General features: G+C 38.1%; 1 protein-coding gene across 1 annotated transcript; it reads left to right on the forward strand.

Annotated features, from left to right (window-relative positions):
- Positions 1 to 25,934, forward strand: WDR44 (WD repeat domain 44; the record flags this gene model as incomplete). Its single annotated transcript, XM_082004098.1, has 20 exons — positions 1 to 176; positions 6,288 to 6,321; positions 9,605 to 9,679; positions 10,179 to 10,809; positions 11,399 to 11,529; positions 11,624 to 11,716; positions 12,664 to 12,800; positions 14,429 to 14,512; positions 14,813 to 14,919; positions 15,912 to 16,063; positions 17,546 to 17,684; positions 17,780 to 17,844; positions 19,080 to 19,193; positions 20,009 to 20,131; positions 21,082 to 21,273; positions 21,436 to 21,537; positions 22,994 to 23,109; positions 24,514 to 24,641; positions 25,325 to 25,456; positions 25,840 to 25,934. The coding sequence occupies exons 1-20, from the start codon at positions 100 to 102 to the stop codon at positions 25,932 to 25,934; spliced, it is 2,727 nt and encodes a 908-aa protein (XP_081860224.1). The 5' UTR covers positions 1 to 99.
- Positions 25,935 to 27,661: the final 1,727 nt, after the last annotated feature.

The following is a 27,661-nucleotide window of genomic DNA, read 5'->3' on the forward strand; positions in this document are numbered from 1 at the left end:
GCCCGTCCATCCCTGAGGTGGCGGTGGCCGCCCTGCGCTCCGCTGCGCTGCCGGCGGCTGGGCCCGGTCTGGCGCGGTGTGGTTCAGCCCAGCGCCGTCATGGCCTCCGACAGCGACACCGAGGAGTTCTACGATGCGCCCGAGGACGTGCACCTGGCGGGCGTCTCCCCCGCGCCGTGAGTCCGGCGCGACCGCCGCCCTGCCCTGCCCTCCCCTCCCCTCCCTCGGCGCGGCCCTGGGGGGACGCGCTCGCCCCCGACCGTTATGGCCGTTGGGGAGCTCCTGGGGGGAGGGAATGGGGGTCTGCCTCGAGCCCTGCGTCCCCCCGCCTGAAAGCAGAGGGCTCTGCGCCCGGGGAGCGGGGTGCTCGGCCGTCCTGGCCGCGGGCAGGCGGGGCCCCGCTCGGCGGCCGGTTGGTTGGGCGAGTGGCAAGCCCGAAAGTCGAGAGGATGCGAAGAAATCGAGTAGTTTTCGGTGTACTTTCTAAGGCTTGTGGGATGGCAGTAGCCATTATCTTGATGAGATCATATCAGCCTTCCTTGGGCTGGCAATACGTAGCTTTTAGAAAAGACAGGCAGAGATGAAATTGGGACCGACAGAGCTAGTCCCTGAAATAGAATAAAAGTAACAGATTTTCTGAGGAAAAAGAGGAGAGCGAGCTTCTCCAGCAACAGGCTAGCTGTTGCTGCGTGTAAAACAACTTCTAGTGTGCTCTGTCATTTGTTTTTCATGGTGTTGCTCTGATGCTTTGTGTATTTAGCCCGTGCACGGTTCTGTGTAGTGAAATTTTAAGACATTTTGTAATGTAGATTCCTGGTGCTGTTGCCTTAGAACTGTGTCAACATATTGTTGATGTTAGCTAAATATGCTCCCTCATTTAAAATTGTAAATATTCTCTTTCTGGTTGTGTGCTAAACAGGTTATGGCTTGTATCAGTTCTGTTTTTCATGTAGTCTGGACCAAACCTCTCCATTACTGGACATTGCAGGATGAGGTTTTATGTAGGTTGTTTAGAGAGCAGTTAAGATATGGGTTGTGGCATCTATCCATTTGAAACTTTAGTAATTGACATAAGGGCTTGTTTTAAGCTGTGTGTCACTGGATGACTGGAAGAAAGGATAGACTAGAGCTCTTCTCATCCACATATCTTGTATCAAAGCTTTTCTGAGCTTAGCTTTTTACATAGCCTGATGAAAAAGCACATCTTGGCATACACTTCTGCAAGATGTGGTAAGGCAAATTAACAGCACTTGTGCTGAAATGAGGTTTTGCTCCAACTGCCTACCTTGCTCTGGCACTAGTGATCATCAGACTCTACTGTGAGTTGCTTTAAGTCAAAGTAATTGAAAACAGCTGAAAAATTGAATAGTTTTTGCTGTTTCTGGAAGTTAAAACAGTGGGAACCTGGCAGGGTGGGGACAGGAGAGGGTGAAGTTGTGGGATTTGTGTGGCTAGAAGCCACAGGCAGGAAGGGGGAATCAGACCTTTTGGCAGAAGTGAGCCATTAAATCTGGCCCAACTGCACATCCTACCTTTTATTTGATACAGATAGTGCCATATGTCCTAACTTTGGAGGTTTCCCCCACTTATACCTAAGCAGAACTTGATAATATGAAGTGACTCACTAGAAATTTAAATGAAAGATGCTTTTAATTTTCTATTGCTCTTCCATTGACTCAAGTCAATAGAATTCTGTCAACCTGAGTCAAGTGAGGGGGTGATCTCAGAGGGCTTAGATTGCAGTACAGGTACTGAATCTGTAATTTAGTCTGCTATTGAATCTGTGCGAACAATATGGAGAGTATTTTCTCTAAATAAGCTTTGAGATTTCTCAAGACCTTATTTCACATTTACATTGGACACTTCTTGGAAGCAGGCTTGTGGATTGTAGTTTTGAGACCTGTGCATGTGTAATGGCGTTGAGTTGGGATTCACAAAAAAAAAAAAAATCAAAACCTTCTCGTGGGAGGAAGGGCAACTGAAATCAAGTGCATATTGCCCTCTGTAGTTTGAGGCTTTTCCTTGTGCATTCGGTGTTGTGATGATCAGCAAAAACACTTGGGAATGCTTTTTGGCAGCATGTTCTATAGCCATTTTTTAGCAAAGTGGTTTAGATACATGTGCCCCCACTAAAAATGTGGGGTTTGTATCTTCCTCCCAACAGCCCCGAGTATCATGTGGGGAAGTGTAATAACTGCTGATAAAGAAATTCTGAAAGTGGTGACAACTTTACATAAACTTGCTGACGACTTTGCTATTTGTTTTATTAGTTGTCTTGTGATGTGGAAGGGTGGCATTTTCAAGTTCGATGTAAGCTCCCAGTTCCTACTGTAAGTCAATAGGTGCTGATGCTTAAGCCCCTCTCTGAAGGAAAGCATCATATCTGTATCCTCAAGTACATATATAGCTGGTACTGTTTAATTTTTTAGCAAAAATTGCAAAACTTGTTACAAAATGTTTCTTTCAGATGATAATGGGCTGATATAACTCTCCTGGATTGATTGACTTCTCTAAGGTGAAGTGTGTTTAAACTAGATGTTTGGAGACTATTGTCTCCCCCCTGGCCAGGCCTGTATGCTTCACTTCTGCTGTAGATCTTGCCTTTTACACGTAATTCTACTTTTGATGGGGTGTGGGAAGAGTGTCCATCTGTTAGGTAACTAGGTACCAAACAATGCCTGTTTCTATATGCTTTTCTAGACCCTAGAAAAAAGTTCTAAGCGCCGTTGTGAACTGGTCAGTGAAGGCACCTATTTGCTGTATAGCCAGAGGAGTGGAGAGGGAGAGGTAGTGTGACAGAAGATGCCCTTATTTAATCTCTGTCACTTTCACACCACAGAAGAGGTTTAGAGAAAGACCCTGAAATGTAGAGGCATGAACTGTCCCATGAAGGAGCATGTCAGTTTTAAGAGAGGGAAAATATGAAGTAAGGCACACTTGTTTAGATGCAGGCATGTGACAGACTCTCTTATATTTTACTTATAAGAAAAGTGATCCACCCACTCTAAAATCAAGAACTGCCAAACCTAATAGTCTGAATGTCATATACCTAACAGTAAGGGGCGAGTTTGTTCCTAGTGTACTCGTATCCTAAAAATTGTTATGGGAAACCAAACAAAAGGCACTGGATTCAAGAGATGATGTAGATAATGAGAAATATCCTCTGGTACCTTAATTAAAATTCTTGAATTTTAACTTCAGTAGTCCTGTCTCTTTGAAGTTGCTTTGATGCTTTTCCTGAAGAAAAAGCATTCTTCTGTGTAGGAAGCTAGATAATGTTAAACTGTGGCCTGTTGACACATGGGGCATGCTTCATACAACTTTTTTGTTGGTGTGTATTTTATCCAACATGCAAAACTGATCTTGGCAGCAAACGGATGGAGTGTGAAGTGTTAGTTATATTGCTGTGGTGACTTGCAGAATTGCAGACAAGTTTCTGCATTCCAAGTTAGCTGAAGTTCCTGAATGCTTTCCGAGGGTAGCCCGAACAGTGCACTGCAGTAATGAGTCCCTGTGGTTTTGAAGGTGTGGACTGCCAAAGAGCTGCATCAAGAATAATTGTAGCTTCCAGGCCAGCCATAGGTTAGAGGGAGGAAAACATTGCGTGGCTCTGCAAGCTGAAGGACAGCAGTAAATACAGTTAGTGGGCTGGTTGCTGAACCTGTGTGTTCTGGGCAATGTACTGCTACTATACGTACACTTCAAACCTCTTTTCATCTGCCTGTTAGCACACCTGCTTTGTGACATCCTCCCAGGAAAGCAGGCAGTGTGGTACTGGGATTTGACCAAGGCCAATCATTCACATCATTATTGGTTTGGGTTTTTCTGATGGGCTAAATCACAAAACTTAGCAACAATGTGTGGAAAATGTGAAGTTTATTTTGAATAAGTACTAGGCTGGAGCTACCTGATGATAGTGGGAATGGTAGCTTCCTATAGTCTGGTCAGTATTAGGATGAATTTGACAGCTGAATAAATACTAAAAAAAAAGTTTTTCAGGAGTTTATTTGACTTTCAGATTAGTCAGGCATCTGGTTATGTTTGTGCAGGTGAAATGGGATTTTTCTTTGAATTTTGTTTAATCTTTGTAGATAACCTTGAACCTCTCCTTTGTTAAACTTGTGTAACAGTGGTATCATGTAAGAAAACTTGTTAGAAGCATTTTATGTGAAATGCAGTCAACAAAATCTATATTATTATAATGACCTGAAAGTGGTAGTATTGCCAAACAGTTATGGAAGCTTTGTGATGTTTTAAAAGCATGTAATTTCAAGGAGGAAGCTTCACCTTAACGTAAGACATGTATGTGTGCTGTAAGTACTAAGTTACATTCTATACTTGCTGTCTCTGTAACCTTTGTCACTTGATCAGCTTTTCCCCAAAGTAAAGCATGAGAGAGGGAAATAATGTCTGGTTTAGTTTGAGTATGGATTTTCCACAAAATGAATTGGAAGTCTGAAAGGGTAGCAGTGTCTTTTGAACCTCATACTTTGTGTTACCAGTGGAGGAATGATTTGCCTGTACCAGAAGTGACATGCCAGTTGGTGGGAACTGTCACAATAGAAAACTAAGGTATCTGTTTGCAGTTGAGAGGTTTGCATTTTATTTAGGCTTTAAAGTCTTAGCAGTACCTTGTACGATAGGACCCTACACCTTGCTGAAGTCTAGGCGTTAATGTTGTACTTATAAATGTATTTCATTGTGAAAATAATCTTGTGGATTTAATGGACTGACACACGTTTCTGCCACCAATTCTAAGAAAATTCAAAAGTTGATAGCGGAACTGAAAATGTTTCAGTAACCAGAAATTCAACACAGGCTACAGTCTTTCCTGGCAATATATTTTGATGTGGGCTTTTTTCAGGTCAAAATACTGATTTTGCACTCACATTGGGGTTAGCACCTTCTAGGAGGATTGTGCCTTGAAGCAGTGTTACGGGTATTGTGTCAAGATCTGGACAGTAGCATCTAGGTTTAAGGTGTTAAATTAGTTATAAATAATTCAATCTTTATATACTAATCCACTGTACTTTCTTGTTTACTTTGCTGCATACATGTGATTTTTTTTTTTTTGATGATGAAATGCTTTCAGAGAGTAAAGAACTGAAATTCTTAAAAATGAGATGGAAATAGTTTTCTTTTTCAGAATGTATTGTCCCTTGAAACCACCGTTTTGGAGGCAGGAGGGGCAAATTAGGCTGCGATCTCTATATTTGTCTGTACTGCTTGGTACAAGATGATACTTGAGTCACTTTGAGTGTCACTGACCTTGGTGGCCAGCTGGGATGCTTGTACAATCCAGGTTGTAGTTCATTTGGTAGTAAGCTTTTAAGGAAATAATCTGTAACTTGGTCCCTACTTGTGACTGTCAAACTAATATAACCATAACAGCCCAATTTGGAAGGCACCTCAAAAGATCATCTGGTCCAGCCTTTCGGCATCTTTCTGTATGAGTAAGATCCTGTAGTCAGAGTAAAAGGTGTGACTCAATCTTTAAATATCTCCTAGAATTCTGAAAATTTTGTGGAAAATGTAAGTTCAGGATATAGTAAGAATTGACTGTTCACTGATCGGATTGAGTGGTGACCTGAAAAGAAGTAATTATATGATACCATTCCCCTAAGATACCTTGTTCTTTCATGTAATTAGTGAAATGAGAGATTATGTGTGAGTGGGTGCTAATGCAAATTCACTGTTTCAGAGTATGCATTTTAGAAAGTAGGGCAAAACTAGTTCCCTCCTGTTATGATGTAAATACTTACACCAAGTATCATGATTAGAAACAGGATCCTAGGTTTACTGTAGAGGCTGAAGGGCAGAATGGCTGTGATGGTGTTGACTCTACAGGTGAGGGTTCAGGCACTTGATCCGTACTTCTGCTTTCTGAGAGTTTTGGTTTCTTTGATGTCCACCCTGTGCTCCCTGTACATGCTAATTTTAAACTCTCTGTGATGTGAAACGTTTTTAAACTGATGTTATTCCAAGTACAAATTTATTAGAAAAGGGTGATAGAAATATGGTTTCTAGAAGATGCTGCTGAGAAACTTTCAGGGATTGTAGAAGCTGCAGATCTGTGCCTTTTAGACAGTTGAGAACTTAACTCTATTTGGAGCCTTCTGTGTAAAGGAGTGGTATGAGAAGCATTCACTTTGTTGCTGGTCTAAAGTATCAAGTGTACATTCACTGTAAAGGGAGACTGTATTATGGACTGTTTAATATGAAGCTTACTGTCAAGAGATTTTTTTTTTCTTGGAGCTCTATCTAAGTCTGTCTTCTCTTTCTAACAGGTCACCAACGAAAGTTGGATCCCATGTATTCAAGGTGAGTTTCTTCTTAAAATCAATCAAATTCTTGTTGATGAACATAATGTTGTTCAGTTCTACCTAAAGTAGATGTGCTATGGAAGCCCTAACATCAACACAGACAGGAAATTATAGGCTTTCCTTGTAGGTAGCAATTGTGCTCATGCCTCTTGAAGTTCCAACTTTACTTTTATTTAGGGTATGTTAACATGTCTTGAAGCTAATTTTATTCTGAAATGTATGTGTGCAATTTAATTGAGCTCTACTTAATTACTAGACTACCCTCTTTCAAGTGATTTGTGAGTAGTAAGCAAGTCTCTGCAGCACTTGGGTTTTGGTCTCAATTTGTATGAAATAGTTGACTTTGCTCTCTTCTGTCTTCAAAATAAGAAAAAACTTAGTGTTTATACTTCAAAAGCGTTCCCTCTAGGTTATGTGAAGATAAAACACTATATTTAGCTTAATGAGACAGCATTGCCACTTCCCACACAGGTAATTGGTATGCTGCATCTGTACATAGTGACAGTGCAGCTGAATCTGGCGCACATTAAGAAGGTGAGGAGTTGGAACCTTGTACAAATAACACTTTTCCTGGTCTGAGAACGGCCAAAGGTGATGCTATGCAACACTGTTACATAGAGTAAAGAAGGCTTGACATTTTATCTACAAAGTTTTGGGAAATTGCAGTGAAAATAGTGTTTCTGATTTGTCAGCAGAACTCTGCTCTGAATCAATAATCTTTTTACAGTGATACCACATCTTGCGGTATCTCTTACGGAACAGAGACTTATCCCCTATTTTGTGTTGTGTTTAATGTCCCTTACTCATTAAGTATTACGTGCGTAAGCCTTTCAAGAAGTGTTGCTCTATCATTCTGACTCAACTCAGTGCAATCAATGAACTTCAAAATTAACTTTAATGTCTTGTTGGCTGAATGATTAGCCATGAAGTTCAGTATGTTGCTTGTGGGTTTTTTGGTTTTTTAAGTACCTTCCTAAGTCACTTGTTTAAAGCTAAGTTTTTGAAGGTGAAAGAAGTACTTGCTTCTCTGCTTGGTACAGTATCAGTTGAGTGAATGTGTGACTAATGGTATAGTTTGTCTTGGAATGAGTAAGAAGTATTTCCTAAGTCCAAAGTTTAACAGGTGTGTGAGTTTAATGTCAATACAATTAGAAATTAATATAATGGGCTTCTGTAGACACTGATTACGCTTAAGTATTTAAGTCATCATACCTTTGAAGATAGATTTTAGTGATAAAGCAAAGTAGAACTTGCATTTAGATTAGAAAAAATCTGTGGAAGGAGGGGGAGGGAGTGGAGAGGGAGGAAGAATTTTTCTATAATTGCAGCTGTCTCGGCATGATATGCCGTTTCTTGAGGTCAGAACTCTCAAAGATGGATGTCTATAGAAGTGTGTTTTTTTTCAAACATATAGTATGTTAGTGTGCTATAAAGATTCTGTTTGACTAGCGAAGTGTCTAAAAAAAAAATCTAAGGAGAAATTTCTTAAATATCTGTACTAGACGGTCACTCTAAATCTTGTCAAGGTCTGAAAAAATATGGGGAGGTCTTCTAAAATGCTTGTTTAATGTGGAGATTAGGTATCTTGTGCACATCCAAAACTGTATAAGCGGAATGAAATTAATAGCCTAACAAAAATAGTTTATAATGGTAACAGCTAGCCTTGGGGGGCTTTAACATTGTGGGGAGACAGTTGAGGACTGCTGACCTCAACAGAAGAGAGTTTCCTATCTGTAGACAGGAAGGAGGAGTAGAACAGCAGTTCTGTATCTCAGCTCGGGGAATCAGTGTTTGTTTCTTCTGAATGTTTAAAGCTCAATAACTTAATTTTTGAGCCAGGTGTGAGGAGTTTTTCTCTTTTGTGAGACAAATGCAGGCTTGTATCTGCAGCTTTGGTCATGAAATAGACTGTGCAGGATGGTCAAACAGTGGCACAAGTTGCATGTAGATGATGAGCAGGCTTCATCCGCGGATTTAGTCAAAGCCTGACTGGGCACATCTCTGAGCAACTTGTTCTAGTTGGCTTTGTTTTGAGGACTACAGAATCTCTACATCCTCCAACATCAAGGATTTTATCAGATTCCCCTTTACATATGGTTATAGGAAATGTGATCAATAATTCATGTAGAACAGAAGGCATATGATGAAGTTCCTACTAGACCATATTAACTAAGGTTAAAGCAGCCTTCTGGCTAAAGCAGTATCCTTCTATGCTATGAACTACTTGTGTTTCTGAACCTAAGATTTTTCGGGAATTGATTAATAGGTTTACTCACAACTAGAATATTTTCAGTTATTTAAGACTTGGTACAGAATAGCCGTACTTAACATGCCCAAAGTGTGATCTAATTCTAACATTCCTAGAGCTGCCTATTTTAAGCATGATTTATTTAATTATTTTTTAACAATTAAATAAGACTTAGAACTATTACAAAGATTTACTATGTTATTTTGGCACATGAGGCCACTTTTAGTGAATTGCTTTTATTAATCCTTTGTTTGGTAGCATATGCCAAAGTGTTGATGCTCTTTGCACATCTCGAAACTATACTTCTTAAGCTGGAGGCTGACTTCACATCATTAGTATAATATCCTGGTAGTGTTGATTATACATATATAAAGAATAAATAGTATGCTTAGCTTTGAATATTCATGCAGCCTTTCATCCGAATGTTCTGAAAACGTTTTTGCTTAAATCCAGTCATTTCATTTGTTCTGCTGATTTTGGAGGGATCTGCATGAAGATGACTGATGGCAAAAATAGACAATGTGCACTAGGAATAAACTGTAGAATGTGAGTTTCTGTGTCAGAACCACATTTGTGACCACTTGATGGATCTGTCTGATTTAACCAGGAAATGTCTAAAAAATGTTTCTATTATATGTTGTGATAATACAGTTCTTGCATCTTTTCCCACAAACTGATAAAGAAGAAATATTTTAATATGGATTTTCCATGCTGCAGATTATTAAATGTGTGTGTTTCTCTAAACTTCATGCTACCTTCAATTTTATTTTAGTTGAGATTGAAACCTCTTAAAGATAACTGCCTTTTTTTGTTTAGTAGTGTGCAGGCTTTTTGTGTATGGTAGTGTGAAATATTCTTTATGTATACTATGCATTACTCTTTAAACGTCTGTCTGACAGCAGTAATGTGTGAAAATGTAGCAGAATTCTTGTTCTTTATGCTATTTAATTTGTTGTAGCTATATTTTTGTTAGATCATCTTACTGAAGGACTTCCTAACATCATCTTGCCGTACCTACCATCTTTTTCTGTAGGATACAGACAGCAAGCTACACAAAGCTGGAAATGAAACCTTTGTACAAGAAATGAAACAAGATGATTCAAAAGAGGTTAGTTAAATATGGCTTTGTACTTCTAGCATCACACTAGAAATACTAAAAAATTTAATAATCAGTCTTCATCCTGAAACTAACATGGGTTAGCATTTGTTGTTAATGTTAGTAAGAGTGTCCATCAAAAGGCTAAATATGAAATTAAGTGTTCTAAAAACATATTTAGGATTCACCAGTGTTGAATTATTTCTGTAATTTATAGAATCAGATTTAGTAGTGCCTGAGAACTCTGAAGAGTAAACAGCTCTTCTTTTCTAGCTTTCTCTCCAAGTATATTAAAGAATGGAAATTAGTCACTTTGTTTTATTTTTCAGTTCTTTTTATTTATGTCTATTTCTGCACCTACATCTGCAGAATTTTTAAACAAAATATATTTTGTATAAAAAGCATCTCTTCAATGGAAGAGTTCTTGTTGGTGTTGTACGGACTGACTGGTAAGTGTACCCTAGAAATGCCTGCTATTTAACAGTAGAATGGTTTTGGGTTTGTTTTTTAGATTATTGACAGCATTATAGAAGAAAGCCAGAAGGCACAACAACTGAATGATGATTCTTTAGCTTCTAGAGAAAAAGAACGAACTGTCCCAACTTCAGATGCAAATGCTTGGATTTCTGGAGCAGGTATCATTAGTAGTATTCCGGAAGTATTAGCTGCTAAAATATCACTACAAGAAGACCCTAGAGAAACAGTGTATCAGAGTGTGTTTAAGGACACTGAGTTGGAGTCAGGGAAGCTTTTATTTACTTCTGAGCAGCATGAAACTCATAAACTAACGAAAGTAACAAATGCAGCTGACCATAAAATGGATGAAACTGAGGCACAAGAAGAAACATCAAAAAGTGAGGACATAACAGACAAGAAAGAGGCAAATCCTTTAGAACAAGTGGCTTCAGACTTATCTACCAAAGACCTTTCTCCAGCAGAAGAAATGCCTCCAGCAAAACCACCAAGGCAGCTTACCATAGAACCTGATATAGTTGCTAGCACAAAGAAGCCTGTCCCGGCACGGCCACCACCTCCCACAAATGTTCCTCCCCCAAGACCGCCACCACCTGCACGGCCAGCTCCACCACCCCGGAAGAAGAAAAGCGAACTGGACTTTGAAGGCCAAAAACCTGTTTTAGAAGGCAAGTATTCTATTTTAGACGGCTTTAGTTATCTACATGGTTACTATTTTTGTGATTGGAATGACGTGTCATTTAATCTTGTGATTTTTAGTTTAGTTGACTAAATGAGGAAAAAAATCCTTCAACAATCTTAGCTTCTTACAGTGGAGAAATACCCTTTTGCATTACAAGTGTTCCTAATTCATAGACTTTCTTGTAAACTAACATTTCCTATGAAAATAGCTACTTCTGTAGCAAGAAGTTGCCTCCTCGATACAGAAACTAAAAAAAGTTAAACGCTTCAAGTAAAATGTGTGCTATCTGTTTCTGCATAGAAATACAAGTACCAATTTCATAGGTTACTAGGGAAATGACTAAAAGAAATTGTTAATAAAACTTAAGAGGACTCAGTGTGTAATTCTGCCTGTGCCTCATATACGTATATGAAATACATAATTGATAAGGCAGATTTGGTGGCAGTTGATGTTTAAAAAAGAAAACCAAACTTGTCAGAAAGGGTGTTCAGGAGTATGATGTTAGGATTCTAGCAATCTGTAGACTGTCTATGGCAAGTGTGATGCTCTTCTTTCAAATATGAATCTCTTTCCAGTTTCTCGAGAGAACTTCACAGCTGGTGGTCTTTTAACACCAAGTACAGTGACGGAAGGTGTGCCCAAAGATTCTCAGCCTTCTTTAGATTTGGCAAGTGCAACTAGCGGAGATAAAATAGTCACTGCACAGGTATCAGGAAATGATTTTAAGTTCAATAACTGTAACATTTTCTATCACTTTAGTGTTACACTAGAGATAATGTGTTCTGTCTGCAAAATTTCAGGAAAATGGGAAAGCAGCTGATGGCCAAACAACAAGTGAAGTACTTGGATCACAAAGACCCAGGTCTAATTCTGGAAGAGAGCTCACAGATGAGGTATTAATGAATGTAGTCTGTACCTCAGAGTACACTCTTGTGCTTGCTTTTCCCATCTGTCAAATGAATTGGAGTAGTTACACATCACTCTCGGTGCTCTGAACCACTATATGCTGTGACCAGGGACACAAACAAGAGTGGTAGCATGCTGGTTTTGTCCACCTAAGCACTTTGTGGTCTCTGAGTCATATGTAGCATTAGTGTTTGGAAGTGTGAGCTGTAATAGATCTGAAATGCTGTGAGTTTGTGTTTGTAGCTATGCAAACATGTTACAAGATTTCAGTGTGAAGGGACACCAGCAAACCTGGCATTTTGTCATGTTTCTAAAAGGGGAAGGAGTCACCACTAGGAGAATGATTTCCCTAATATTAACAAATAGTTTCTACAGTTAATAACTTCCATTAATCTTAATGATGTTGTCGAGCTGCTGCCAGTTTTTATTTGTGTATATCTGTGTATAGATTTTTCTGCTGCTAAACAGATGTATGATCATGAACAGATTGCGAGATGCTCCAAAAAACCCTTTTGCTTTGTGTAGGTCTAAATGTTTTTTTTTCTCTGTAGGTAAAGGTTGTCTTTGACTAAATCTAAGCTAAAACTGTTAGAATATATGATAGGGGAAGACTTCAAAATCTTTTAATTACATAATATGTTTAATACTAGCATGGAAAGTGACTGATGTCTGTACAGCTGCATTTCTGATTTATGATGCTGAAGCTTGTGATGACATGTAATTGTTCATCTGTGTATAGCAGTTGATAATGTTTGCTCTAACACATTAAAGGCAATTTTAACTTAAACTTAGTCTTTGTAAAATAAATATATAGTAAGCTACAGAATTTCCCATTAAGATAATCTGTAAGATTGGATGATTTCTATTTTGGCCCAGGTTTTGGAGTCTATTGAAGTCAACTTGATTTCATATCTTTTTTTTTTTTTCCCCGTAGGAAATTCTAGCAAGTGTAATGATTAAAAACCTTGATACAGGTGAAGAAATACCCCTGAGTTTGGCAGAAGAAAAGTTGCCAACAGGCATTAATCCCCTAACTTTGCATATCATGAGGAGAACTAAAGAATACGTCAGGTATGAATGATGATAGTTTTCATCTCTTTCTGATACTGTTGCTCTCATAGTTTTTGCATACATGGAGGCAGCTCTTATGCAAGTAAAGAGAGTCTGAATCCATCTGTCTCTGACTAATTTGAGTGCTAATTCCCAGTTCTCTATGAACTAGGCTGTTTTCAGCTAGGCTGTTCAGCTGAACTAGGCTGATTTCTTTTAAGTTAACTAGAAGTTGATGGAACTTGATAGGCAAGTATCTCTGAAAATCCAGCTGAACTGCAGTTAGCACTTGACGTGTTAAATCTTGTAATTTCTATAGTGAATTAAACAGTTTATGTTCAGGTACTTGTGGATCAACCCCAGCCAGCAACTAAGCACCACACAGTCACTCGCTCAATCCCCCCTGGTGGGATGGGGGAGAGAATTAGAAGGGTGAAAGTGAGAAAACTCGTGGCTTGCCATAAAGGCAGTTTAATAAGAAAAGCAAAAGCTGTGCTTGCAAGCAAAGCAAAACAAGGAATTCATTCACCACTTCCCATCGGCAGGCAGGTGTTCAGCCATCCCCAGGAAAGCAGGGCTCCATCATGCGTAACGGTTACTTGGGAAGACAAATGCTGTAACTCTGAATGTCCCCCTCCTTCCTCCTTACCCCAACTTTATATACTGAGCATAACATCATATGGTATGGAATATCCCTTTGGCCAGTTTGAGTTAGCCGTACTGGCTGCGTATCCTCCCAGCTTCCCATGTACCCCCAGCCACCTTGCTGGCAGGCCAGCATGAGAAGTTGAACAGTCCTTGACTGCTTAGCAACAACTGAAAACATCAGCATGTTATCAACATTATTTTCATCTCGAATCCAAAACATAGCCTCATACTAGCTTCTGTGAAGAAAATTAACTTCATCCTAGCCAAAACCAGCACAATACTATTCATGCCACTACCTCCTGTAGCTTTTTCAATGTTTAATTTAGTAGACTTTGGTGCTCTGAAGATCTGTGGTCATCAATACAGTTGACTACTTTGAGGTTTTCCTGTCCTCAGCAGGGCTTTAGATCCTTTCGATGTTTAAAGCTGATTCTGTAAACTTTTATAGAAAAAATACAGTTTCTTAATGTCAGGAAATTGTGTCAGTCTAGATGTTTTTTTCAAAGACCTGGATTTATGTGAATTATACATCAGGCAACTTTAGGTTTTTTGCATTGCTGTGTTGTCATTGAAAGCTCACTTCTGTAGAACTGTACTCTTCTGTGTACAATCTTGTGTTTCAGAATTAACCAGTATTAATTTATTTGATCTATGGAAAGCAAGGTATGAGAACAAGGTGGCATGTTACCAGTTCCGAGTAATGTAATGTATTTTGTCTGCTCTGAGCTTTCAAAGCATCACAATAAGCTTAAAGTTTCTAGTTTATGGAAGGGAGTAATGTATCTTTAGCATCTGGAATGTATATACAGTTTTAGTATAAAAATGCCTAAGAATTGAAAGATCTCTTTTGTTACTTGATTAACATCATGTCCATGTATTTCCAGTGTGTTACATGAAGGAATAAAGATGGATCCTAAAATGCAGATCCTACTTTACTAATGTTTCATTCAATTTAGATTCATTAGGATTTTGTATTAAACAATCACTTCTGTATTTCCTAGTAACGATGCAGCACAGTCTGATGATGAAGACAAAATGCAGACACAGCAAACCGATTCTGACGGAGGGAGGTTAAAACAAAAAACGTAAGATGCTGTTTCTTTCTTTGTAGAAAGAAAAGGCAGGTTTTGTTCTCCTAAGCTCTAGCTCTCCTGACTTCTGAACAACTTGCCTTTTAAATACAAGTGATACCTGAATTTATGTAAGCCCATTGCCCTGCGGTTAAACTGAAGATTACATGACTGCTGGCAAATTAAATGCTTATTTTAAGAAGCAGTAATGGAAAGAGATAATATTGCATTTCAAAACAAAACTATTGATTCATAATAGCAAAAAATGAGAGTTTGCCAGTGTTGTGTGTTGAAAATCTGCCCTTGCTTTTTAAGGACCCAGCTGAAAAAGTTCCTTGGCAAATCTGTAAAGCGAGCAAAGCACCTTGCTGAAGAATACGGCGAACGTGCTGTAAATAAAGTTAAGAGTGTTCGAGACGAAGGTCAGTGACACTGACTTTTTTATATATTTTTTTAATAGGATAGTCTGTTTAACCTTGGTCTTCTAGGAATTAAAGCTGTCTGAGGGACATATACTGCTGTATACTACCACTGTACAGTTGATAACGGCTTTTTAGAGTTAAAACTTGTAGCTTGGTAGGCATTCTGAGACTAGCAGGTTACAAGGATGAATCCTTGTCCAGTAGTAGTTGAGAGACCTTTTCAGCTAAACCAGTTGAATACTATAATTTTTGTTGTGCTGTTAGAAAGCTGTCTGGATTATCAAAATGTAAACCTTTTTTGAAAATTATTCCAGCAAAGGTGGAAGTGGGGATTGTCTTCATTACTGTAATAAAATCAGATTGTTTTCGGATAACCACTGCCACCGTTAGAATTCTCAGTTATCTTGAGCTCCTGTTAGATTTCCCAACTACAACTGTATTCTCTCCTCCCTGTTTCATCAGTGTTTCTTTCAGATAGACTTCTAATATTGTAGTAAGCCAATCTAACCATAGTCTGAGCTAAGTGCTGTAGAACTGCTGCACTTTAGCATCTTATATTGCCACTGGCAGTTTGCCCCAGCTCTTCTGCAATTCTTACGCTATGTGGGCAAATCACCAGACCATTTCAGTGTATTGTCAGAAGAAACCAACACAATGAAATGTATAATTTTCAGCACACATTAAACAGACAGAAATCACTTAGTGCAGGATCTGCTGAATGCAAAACGCGATGCAAAGAAAGTGGCACAACAAAAATGGGTATCAGTTCTTATTTTGAGTGTTCATTGTTTGGACTCACTGCAAGCTAATATTAGTGTAGATGTATTTTTAGGCATCGATGCAACAGTGTTCGTGTTTTCCTCTCGGATCTTAATATTGCCTATAAAAATTTGCTAATTTGACACATCTGCTACCAAAAAGTATTGGCAAATGCTTACTAATAGATTAAACATGTGCTGCGATATGTACTGCTGAATTTGTGTTTCTCTTAGTCTTCCACACAGATCAAGACGATCCCTCTTCCAGTGATGATGAAGGGATGCCATATACAAGACCAGTTAAGTTCAAAGCAGCACACGGCTTCAAGGGACCTTATGATTTTGAACAAATTAAAGTTGTTCAGGATCTCAGTGGAGAGCACATGGTAGGTCTCAATTTTTATTTGTGGTTTTGCTGAATCCGTTCAGCCTGAGTTTCAACTTTTAGTTTCATCTGCTTGGTGACCTCCAGAAATTACTGTGAAGTTTATTCTTCTTGAAGAGCAATTTCATTCTGGAAAATAACATTCTGGCAAGAAACGAAAATTTGGCTGGTTTGATCAGATCTTCAGGAAAAAAAAAAAGTCTGTAGATACTCTGGCTTCAGGGATTCTCAAGAGCTTCTCCTTGACAGAGTTTTGGTATCGAGTGGTACTTGGTTTCTTGGTTCCTGCAATTACAAATTTAGGCTGAAATAGGCTATGTTCTGCTACCAGAACTGAGTAGCAGGGTTGACCTACTCGGCAAATAAACTAGTTTTCCTATTAGAGGTATGAACACAAGTATTGAACAGAAACACTAGATAGGTTCTGGAGGCAAAAATGGGGAGGCATTAATGGGTTATGTGGCTCAGAATGATAAGGAGGGGAGAGACTGGGATATGGTATTTGCAGAGGTGCCTGTGGAGAATGAGGCATAAAAACTACCTGTTCAGCACTATTGGAAGTGTGCGTGCCCCCTGCAGAATCTGAAATACAGTCTGGTATTCCTGACTTCCCAGATTCTTCTCCTGACAGCACCTGTCTGACAACAGTTAAAACAGTCCCCCATCTTTAAGTGTTAGGCTAAGGATATTGACCTACAGCAATCAGTTTGGTGACTGGAGGGTTCAAGCTTTTCATCTACAACTGAAGTTTCCAGTCCTACTGGTAATCCATTGTTAAGTTTCCATCATGCCAGTATTTGACTTAAAACCTAGGAAATTCCCCAAAAGCATCCTAAAAGAATGCTAGGTTGATGGAGTCAATGCTGTTCATTAAGTAACAGGAGGAAATGGAATATTGCTTGTGTGGTACTGTGTTTTATTGACTACTGATCTTCATGCTTTGCCATGGAGAAAGAATTGTTGTCTTCACAGGCTTTGCAAAATCCTCATGCCAATTCTGAATTGAACAAATATATATAGTACTCATTTTGGTTGCCAGAATTGATGTAACCAACTACAATTTCTATTTTAAAAAAAAAGTCTTAGCACAGCTTGATCTAACTTCAAGTGCGGCTACAAATACTTGCCAGTTTTACAAATCAAATATCAGGTTCTAAGTCACTCGGAACCCTGGCTTGCTGTCTGTTACTAACCATACCAGTTTTATGTAGAATGCTGTGGTAGCGCTTCGTTCCCTTAACTCCTCTCCTACAGTAATCCGCCTTGTGGGCTGTGTCTTTCAAACTGTTTTTGCAAGTACGTTGCACAATCCACCAGTCTTAACAATTACTTTTCAGTGTTTTGATCTACAATTTGTTTTACTTGTAGTATCTTACTTTTAGTATATGTCCTAAATCTTGTCAGTGTACATTATAGAAAGACTGCTTGGTATGGAAAAATGCACTTCGTGTAATTTAAACAATGATTTTTTTTATTTTGACAGGGTGCTGTTTGGACAATGAAATTCTCTCACTGCGGTCGATTACTTGCATCTGCAGGACAGGACAACGTAGTGAGAATATGGGTTTTAAAGAATGCTTTTGACTATTTCAATAACATGCGAATGAAGTACAACACAGAAGGTATCTTTCTATGCATCGCTCAAGCTCTGAAATGCTAGAAATTCTAGTTATTCTGGAACTTAGAGTTGACCATGGTGTTTCTGCCTGTGTTCTAGGCCGTGTCTCTCCCTCCCCATCTCAAGAGAGTCTGAATTCTTCAAAGTCTGATACTGATGCAGGGGTAGGTACACTAGGTATTGGGATGGGAAGAGGTGACAGGCCGCATTGTTCTGTAACGTCAGATCTTCATTGCTGCTTTATCCAAACAGGCATTAAAGAGTTTTTGGCCCATGTCTTTGAGGCATAGACAAACTGTCTTATCAATAGACACCTTCAGTCAAATACTGTTATCCCATGTGTATGGTGTCAAGCGAGAAAGTACATCACTAAATGCACTTAATGCATGACAAAATCTGGATAGCTTCACTGTGGCCTTCTGCCAGAGTAGATTTCTGAGTGAAATGCCAAAGGGGAAAAAACCTACATTGTTGAATTTCCTATCTTAGTGTTTTGCCTTGGAGCATTACTTACAGTTAACATCTGACTTGGTGATGTCTTTTCTGAGGAAGGCTGACCTCAACAATGGGATTCTCAGAAGCATAATAAAACCTGACGTTTTTAAATTTTTCACATCTGTGTAGAATAAAGTGGAACATGACTGTCCAAAAGTATTAAGACACTCTTGCAGAATGTTCAGATACTTCTTGCCATTAAAATTAATATATTTAAGTTTTGGAGGTTTTTTTCTGGTTTTGGTTTCCAGTAGTGTAAGAAAAGGATGATAAAAATCAGGATTTAAGCAAAGATTTTAGCAGTAGTGTTATTTAATGTGCATTGTTTTGGCAAAGGGGTAGGGGCTGGGAATCTTTCCTTACCTTAGGTAAGTGAATAGGCATGCTTAGCCACACACACCACGGTATTGTTTTGAGTGTTTTTTTGCTGAAGAGCTTTTGTATAGGAACTCCTAGGGTTTTTTTTTTTATTTTGCACCTGTTTATTTTGAAAGTGTATCTTATTAGCAAGTTACCATTCTTGATATGCACTAGAAACATGGAAACTTAACTCAAAGTTTATATTCTGAATCGGAATGCAGTTTTCAAGATGAATATATGTTGCTCCAAAAGCTTATCTTCAGATGTTTGCTTAAATTGCTGTCAGGCTTATTCCCATTGAATAAAAACTATATGGATGGAAAATGTAGAGCTTCTTGATGTGGAATTTCAAGATTATGTTTCACAGACCATTATACTTGAAATTTACTTTGGTTGTTTATTACTGCAGTGTTGTTTTATTTTAATGTCATAAGAGTTGTTCTTCAAATTGTTATTGGCCCTGTACTTTTTGAAAGCAGTAATTGCTTTATTGTTAACTTTTCCAGCTAACATTTTGTAATGTTTCTCTACACTCCTCTGATAGATTTGCAGTGGAGTTGATGAAGACCCAGATGATAAAAATGCCCCGTTTCGTCAACGACCATTTTGCAAATACAAAGGGCATACAGCAGATCTTCTTGATCTTTCCTGGTCTAAAGTAAGGAACGTTAGTACAGACTACACGGTTCTGCTGTGTTTTCATTTGTTTTCTTTTGTCAGTTGCCATTGGAACCATACATCTAAATGATATGAAATAATCATTGAAGTTAAAAGAAAAGATTGGTAGAGCTGAAATAGTTGGGATAAAATGAACAAACTTCTCTAATTAAAAGTCATCTTAAAAAGAAAATAAGATATTAAAAAAGTCAAGCTAGTAACAATTACAATTGTGTATTCAATAGTGAAATTAAATTGTTTAGAGTGGGAGGAATTTCCATTGAGCTGTGTGATTTCTGATTTGTGGTGTTACCGCTTTTCTTGTCTTCAGTATGCTTCACTGGTTTTAAGCAGCGTACGGATACTGAAGTTGCTGATTATATACATATCTCTTAAAACTAGAGAATTACCTTGTGCTTAACTTTCAAAAAGTTTCACATAAATCTTGTTCAGTTAATTCTCCACATTGGAATACAGTTGTAATTTTAAGAACGCAGTCTGACTGAAGGATCTTAGGCAGGAGAGACTCTCACCCCTTCTCTGAAGCCTGTTGTGTTGTTTCTTCTCTGAATAACTACTTTCCAAATATTCATTTCCATTGAGATTCTTCCAGAAAACTTTCTGACTGAGCATTAGTGTACTGGGCTAAAGGAAAGCACCAATGAATAATGATAGTTTGGATAAAACATTTTATGTGAAAGGGTAAAATGTTGAATTTCATGGCAACAGAGAAATTGGTAAGACTTTACCAGGCAGATTGCTTCTGTATTTGCTGTTACTTTTGTGTCTTAACCACGGAATTCTCTTGTTTCGCAGAATTACTTCTTGCTTTCTTCTTCTATGGACAAGACTGTCAGATTATGGCACATATCAAGAAGAGAATGTCTTTGCTGTTTCCAGCATATAGACTTTGTCACTGCTATAGCATTCCATCCAAGGGTAAGTGTAATTGCTCTTTGTTCTACAGAGGCAGAACTTGAAATTACAGGAGTCCTCCCCACTTTATTTTCAGTTAAAAAAAATTTTGAATAATAGACTTTGTGCACTTCAAAAATATCCATGTTGGATAGTATTCCAGAACTTTAAGTGTTCATCTTCATTAAACTTCACCAGGGGTGTCCATGTGGTTTAACGATTTGTAAGCATGATGTGGAAAGTGAATTGTCTATTGGATATAACATCACAGCTGGTATAGTTTTGAGTAACTTTGTGAAAAATCAGTATTTCCTATGAGGGATGTTGTGATTAAATATTAGTGGAAAAAATCATCATGAAATAGAACAGATTCTCCAGAGACCACAGAATCCTTGGGGATGTTTAAAACTTGACAGGATATAACCCTCTACAGTCTGATCAAACTTTTGAGGCTGTCCTTGCTACGAGCAGGGGAGGTTGGGCCAGAGACCTCCAGAGATCCCTTCCAATCTATCTTATTTGATGATTTTTGAAAAATACTGTCTTAAAGCTTCCTAATATTAATAAAACTCAAGTAGAGAAAAAGTGTTTTTCAGTGTTCCCTGAACATACAAAACTGGTAGATGTATCAGGAACTCTGAAAGGAGCTTTCAACTCCTGACAAGGTTAGTATTTTTCTAACTTACGTTGAGAGGGTGAAAAGTAACTATGGTAACAGTGAACAATTTTCTAACTTGAGGTATACACACTGCGTGTGTGTAATCTTGTCAAAAATCTGTAAGAAATTGAACTCTCTCTACCAGTAATTTTAACATTATCTTTTCAGCTTCCTTAAACATTATAATCAACTCATCTGAGAGCTCATATTTGGGAGGGTCTGGAGAAAAGCTGTTTGGAAATGAGGCGGGAAGATTTTAAGGAAATCGGGGTATACTCATAGCGTAAGCAGAGTTTAATGTAGTTTGTCCTCTCAGGATGACAGGTACTTCTTAAGTGGTTCATTGGATGGGAAACTCAGACTCTGGAACATTCCTGACAAAAAAGTGGCATTATGGAATGAAGTAGATGGGCAGACAAAATTGATTACAGCTGCCAACTTCTGTCAGAATGGCAAATATGCAGTCATAGGCACATATGATGGAAGATGCATCTTCTATGACACAGAGGTAAAAAGTTTTTGAGACTATGTATTTTTTCATGTTATATAAACATTTAAAAGTCATGCTTATTTAAATATCAAGAAACAAACCTATTAGAACTTGAAGCAAAATAGTTTAAAGTTTTTACACAATTATTTCAAATCAGGATACATTTTCATATCTTTTCAGCACTTGAAGTACCATACACAAATACATGTGCGTTCCACCAGAGGCCGAAATAGAGTTGGAAGAAAAATTACTGGTATTGAACCCTTGCCTGGAGAAAATAAGGTACTATCTTTCAGTGCAACTTTGGCTCAGTATTGGAGTCTGATATTTATATCTAATGCTCAATAAGTTTGCGCTAAGACTTGTTCGTAGTCACTGACTTAAATGAGAAGTTTAACACTACTCATTGCTGGTTTAGACTAATACAATACTAAATAGTCATAAAATAGACTTTTTTTTTTAAAATGCTGTTATGCTCTGATTAATGTAAAGGTGAGAAAATGCTTACAGATGGCTTTCAGTGAAAATTTCTTTGGTATAACTAGCCTCTCTCAAATTTAATATTCATTTGGAAATGTGCTTCATACAGAAGCTGAAAAAAATGCTGAAAGCTCAAAAGCTGTTATCCAAACAAGTGTCCACCGTCCTTCAGAATCAGCCCTTTTGTTTAGCTTCAGTCTAAGCTGAAGTCTTATGTTGAAAGGGTCAAATTCTCATCAAGCAAACAACATGCTGTTGAATACCAAAGTCATAATCTAAAGCTGCAGAGTTTCTCACTTGTATATAAAGTTTCAGGAGTGATGTTGGGTCAACAACTGGCTTCAATAGAGTAGTAGGTCAGCAGCTGTTATCACCTATATTGTATTCTTATCAATGACACAGAAATTACTTCATTCCAAAGACATGCAGAAGATTCAGAAATCAATAGTGCCTTTGGGTTTGTGTCAAGTGCTGTGCGTTGGCATGTTAGATGATGTAATGAATGCAGCTCAGCCTGAACTCTTTTGAAAACAAATAGGAAGTTCTGTAATGTGATGGTAATGGTGTTCCAAGAGTTGTTACAACTTTGTTGCATAAATGATTAGATAAGTTGGGGTCAGTATTTTACTGCTACTCTGCTATACCCTTTTCCTAGTGTCATCTTGAGACTTACTGCTAACCTTCAGTCTGCTCTGCTTCTAAGGTACCATAAAAAGGCTAATCAGCTGAATTCCTTTACTCATTTTGACAACCCTTTCATAGACTTATCTGTTCCTTATAAGTACATTTAAGGTTCTGACCTGAAAAATGTGAAAAGCAAACTCACAGCAACCAAGAAAAGCTCAGTTTGCTTATATAGCAGATAATGGCCTCTGATCTGTGCTTCATGGTCATTACTCTCCTGAAATTTACCTTGCTAGAATAGCTGTTCTGCTATTGTGGAATGTGTTCCAAAATATCCTTTGCAAATTGATAACTGTTCTTTGGGCCCACATTTTACTTCAGTAAAGAGCAGCTGTTCTGTTTCAGAGCAGTCAGTGTGATCTTGACAGTGAAGTTGTCTTCTATCCATTGACAAAAGATGAGAGAAAAATGGCCTTGTCCTAAATCTTGTTCTGCTTCTTTGCACCTGTTCTTTGTCTATGTCGCTTTTTTTATCAAAAGAACTGGGAATTCTGACTGTTTGAATGAACTTTGTTGCTCCTTCTTGGACATGCTAATGGTTTCCACTCCTAAATTTTATTTATTTCTTTTCTAGATACTAGTGACATCAAATGATTCCAGAATCAGACTGTATGACCTAAGAGATCTGTCTTTATCTATGAAATACAAAGGTTATGTCAACAGCAGCAGCCAAATCAAAGCCAGCTTTAGGTAAGATAGTATTATAGCAATGGAGTTGTTGGATTTGGGCAATGCTGGGGCTGAAGTACATCTGTTTACCTTGATAGGAAGCTGAGCCTCTGAAATGTCACTTGGCTTGGAATGCAAAGCTAACTCAAGGCTCTGGTCAGGAATGACAAAGCTGCCTATGTAGCAGGGGGATGAGTGAATCCTTTTGTATTGACAGTACGATGCATGTCCATTACTATTGCTGTAAATACAGAACTGTGCTAGAACTGGTGGGGCTGGGACACTGCATCTTTTCTCTCCTCAATGATAAATAGCTTTTATATTCTTAATTTTGTTCAGGTATCGTTGCAGACATGTTGGTCACTCAGCTGTTGCCCAAGGCTGGTAACTGCCTGTGTATCTGGCAGAAAACGGCATGCAAATCTGAGTTGGAATTCTTTTCTTTCTCTGTGCTGGGCTGAGATGCTTTTCTGAGTTTGAGTGTATTACTGTGACTGTCATGGAAATACTGTGTTGGGGTTTTTTTTAAGGTAGTAAAAGACAGGGAGTAGAGGGAGAAGAGTATTCTATTCCCTCTGAGCTTGCAGAAGCTAAAGGGGAAAAACGCTTGGGTATCTGTTTGACCTGGATGTTTGAGCAGAGGAGGGCAGCAGTGCTTAAGCAATAATGCCAAGTTTAATCTTGATTGTCAGCTGTTGGCCTTTAAAAGCACATTTAAGGCTGACCCAGTATTTCAGAGAACGGCTGAGGTTGGAAGGGACCTCTGGAGGTCATCTTGTCCAGCCCCTCTGCTTGTGATTAATTTCCCAAATTAAGTCATCTCTACTTACAGGGCTGTATGGTAGTTAGCATTAGAGTTTAGATGTGTAGCATATTCATGCAGTAGGTAAATTTAAAGTAAATATTTGAGTTGGATTTGCAGGTACTGTTTTGTCTTTGTCAGTATGCATTATACAGTCATCTGGTTATAATCTTGTTGAATGTCTTTCATCTTTTACCTGTGTGGATTTTTTTTTTGCCCATGATTGTGTTGTAAACAATTCCTGTTACAGAGTCTCAGGTGTTTACACAGGTTCCAGGCTCAAAAAGATGTAAATTGCACTTAAAGATTACACCATTTTCTTGTTGCTGAGTATAGCTGTTAGACTAACCCGCTTCTATGTCAGAAGGTGCCAGAGAACAGCCTCTGTGTGCTATTTGTGCAAACTACTTTTTTATTACAGAGGGGAAAGCAGCAGAGAGCTTGCACGCACAGTCATTTAAGGACTGTATTTTTTTGGAGCTGCAGTCACTAAAATAAAGGACCAGTTTGAATTGTGAACTTAGCCTGGTTACATTTGTAAAGCTGCAAGTCCTCTGGAGAGCTATTGTAACAGTTCCTTGAACAGCTAAGAAAATAATGTGTTTCCTTCTTTGGATCTTTAGCCATGACTTTACCTACATCGTAAGTGGTTCAGAAGATAAGTATGTGTATATTTGGAGTACATACCATGACTTGAGCAAGTTCACATCTGTAAGAAGAGACCGTAATGATTTCTGGGAAGGCATTAAAGGTAAAAATCAACTTTTGACCCTTTTTTATTAAAGTTCATATGATTTCAAAACTTAAGGATTTTTATCTTCTAGTTTTTATTAGCTCACCAGTGCTATTCATTTAGTTTGAACAAATTATTAGCAAGATACATTGTAATCGGTGGATTTTCAATAAGTGGACTCTGTCAGAAAACCTTGTCCACAGGAAACTCTACAGATACAAGATGGGATGGCAAGAGACAGAGTAGCTAAGTTTGTCCAGCTCCAGTAAGAGATTCTGAATGGATAATGTTTCGCTGGCAGAACTTGGTTGTATAAGTGTAGTAATGAAGAATTACTTAGATCCTTTATGGAAAAGTGGCTTCGAAAACAAATACAAATGTTTTCTCATGGCAGGATTTAAAAAAAAAAAAGGGGGGGGGGGAAGCATCTCATCTCCTACATGCACACAGTTTTTGGGAAATGCAGGACCGTGTTTATATCAACTATGTTTTGGAGCTCTTGCCAGTTAGTTTTGGGCACTTACAGCAACATAGGATCCCTAAGCTTATAAACCAATGACAACTGCTCCTTGAATGATGAGCTTACCTGGTGCTATTAGGACTGAGATTCTTGGATATTTACTAAAATTTATGCCTGCTATTCTTGTAAAATTAACAATTCCTTGAAACAAGCTAATCAAAATTGGATTATCTTTCTGAAGCGCACAATGCAGTGGTCACATCTGCCATTTTTGCTCCCAATCCTGGTTTGATGGTGTCACTGGAAACTTCTGAAAAGCAAGAAGCTGAAAGTAAGGGAGAAGATTCTGAAACATCAGATACCATACCCTCTGGTAGGTGTTTAAGATGAGCTCTGCTTGATACCATAGCATGAGGAGGAAAGATTATGAAGAATACTTTCAGTTTGGGAGGGAGGTTTCTTGGGATGGAAAGTCCTTGCAGTGGCATGGATATATATTCCTTAGTTGAACATTTTGGCAGCTGTTGCATTATTAAAACCTGAGAGAAAGTGAATGAAGGGCGTAGCTGTTAGGAGGTAGAGCTGTACCAATATATAACAAAAAAGTTCTTTTCCTAGAAATGCAGATGTTTCTTGAAGCATTGGCTAGATAACAGGAATGTGATAGAGGAAGAAGGGTGTCACAGTGATAGCTGTTTTAATGAGAGCTTTATTTTTTTTTAATAAAATAACTGTTTATTCTCTTTCCTTATTAAGGAGCTTTGAAGACAGATCACACAGAAGTGCTTTTATCGGCTGACTTTACTGGAGCAATCAAGGTCTTCATTAACAAAAAGAAATACGTATCTTAGTTGTTTTGCAACTGACAGCATAAAGCTATGGTACTGTGGGATTAAAATTCCATAAATAATGCGGGCAAAAGCAAAGTATCTAATATAATAATGTTACAGGCTGATTTATTTTTAAATCTTTATTTTAAGGCTACTCAAATATTGGATCCTTGGAAAGCAGTGTCTACCTATTAACACCTGGGCTTGTAGAATAGAAAGGAATGTGTAAGAGTAATCCTGCCAAACATTAGACTCTAAACTTTCTACGAACAGTTGTTTTGCAACGTAATTGTGAACCTGCACAGGTTTCTGCACGAAATCGTATTCACACATGTGTGTGCCTTTTGGTTACATGCACTAATTTGAACATATATCAAAAGGATTTTAGTGGTGCTTGTGGCCACTAGATGTCAGGAATGGGGATGGGAAGGGAAGGGTGGAGGTATGGCTGGAAAAATACTGAATGATGTAGTCTGATCTTTGCACAAAATTCCAACTGAGAAAGATCTAGAATTTGTAGTAGCTATTGTTCAGAATTTTAAGTTATGTGCGTTTTTGATGGGTCAGCAACCATGTGTAAATGTTTTTATAAATTTCTCAACTTCAGGACGTGAAAATTCTTTTTTTGTCTTTAATTGTTGTGGACTTCAGATTCCTTTCTTATATATAATTTTTTGCACACTGGAGCACAAAACTTGTGTAAAGAATTCTGTCATTCCTTGTTCATGAGCACCAGGATATATTCACCTTCCAGGTAAAATTAAGCTGCATTAGAAAGTTCTTATATTTTACAATTATGTAAAATAAACTGTTTACATTTTTTAAGCATTGTAGCTTAAAGTTTTAAGTTCTTCTCGTTTGTTTAGTGCCACTGAATTTTGAAAGTCTTTGTAAATATTCATATAAAACACCTATGAAGTAACATTCTGGGCATCATAACCCATGAAATGTTATTGATGGTCAAGTGTTTCAGAGAACAGATGTATCATTAAACTTGGTCACACACTTGGAAATTGTTGCTTCTTTTCTATTTTGATTCATAAATTTGCCTTTTGTCTAAGTAGTTTTGACCTGTTTCTCGGATCATTGATCTTCCATGCACTTGTTAACTTTTGAGTTCTTTTCCTGATCTTGTCACTTTTTTGATGACAGCTTTCTTTCTAAAGTAATGGGGAGTGGAGTACTGGAATAGGATATTGAGCAGAATTAAGAGTAGTTCCGTGATAGTTTAATGTGAGGAGGAGACTTCAAAAGTGTGTAAAGAATCCGCTCCTCTCCATTAGTGGAAGAATGAAGGCATGAAAAGGCAGGAAATGAGCCTCACTCTTCTTTTAATTCTTTTTTACTCAGATGAATTTGACCATGACTTTGTGTAAAATGGTACATGCTATATAAAATTATTTTCAGTTGACACACTTGGAATAAGTTTGACTCCTAGCTGTATAGATAGAAATACCTGTATAGATGAGAAGTTAAATTCTCTCAAGAATTTTTTTGTTACTTTGGGCTCCACTGAATTCACAGAAGTGAGGAGAAGTGCAAGAAGACACTTGGTTTGTGACTCCAAAAATGAGTTTCTGTAATAGTTTATATATGTAGAAGACTATAATTGATTGATTCCTGTGAGACGATGCCAGACACTTCTGCAGCTTGTTATAGATATTCCGTACATTAGTGACAAATGCAAGCTAAGAAGCTGCATTGTGCAGTATGAACTCAATCACTTTACTTACAGGTGCCTTTCCTCT

Source organism: Phaethon aethereus (genome assembly GCF_964289735.1).
Source record: "Phaethon aethereus genome assembly, chromosome: 10".
Taxonomy (NCBI): Eukaryota; Metazoa; Chordata; class Aves; order Phaethontiformes; family Phaethontidae; genus Phaethon; species Phaethon aethereus.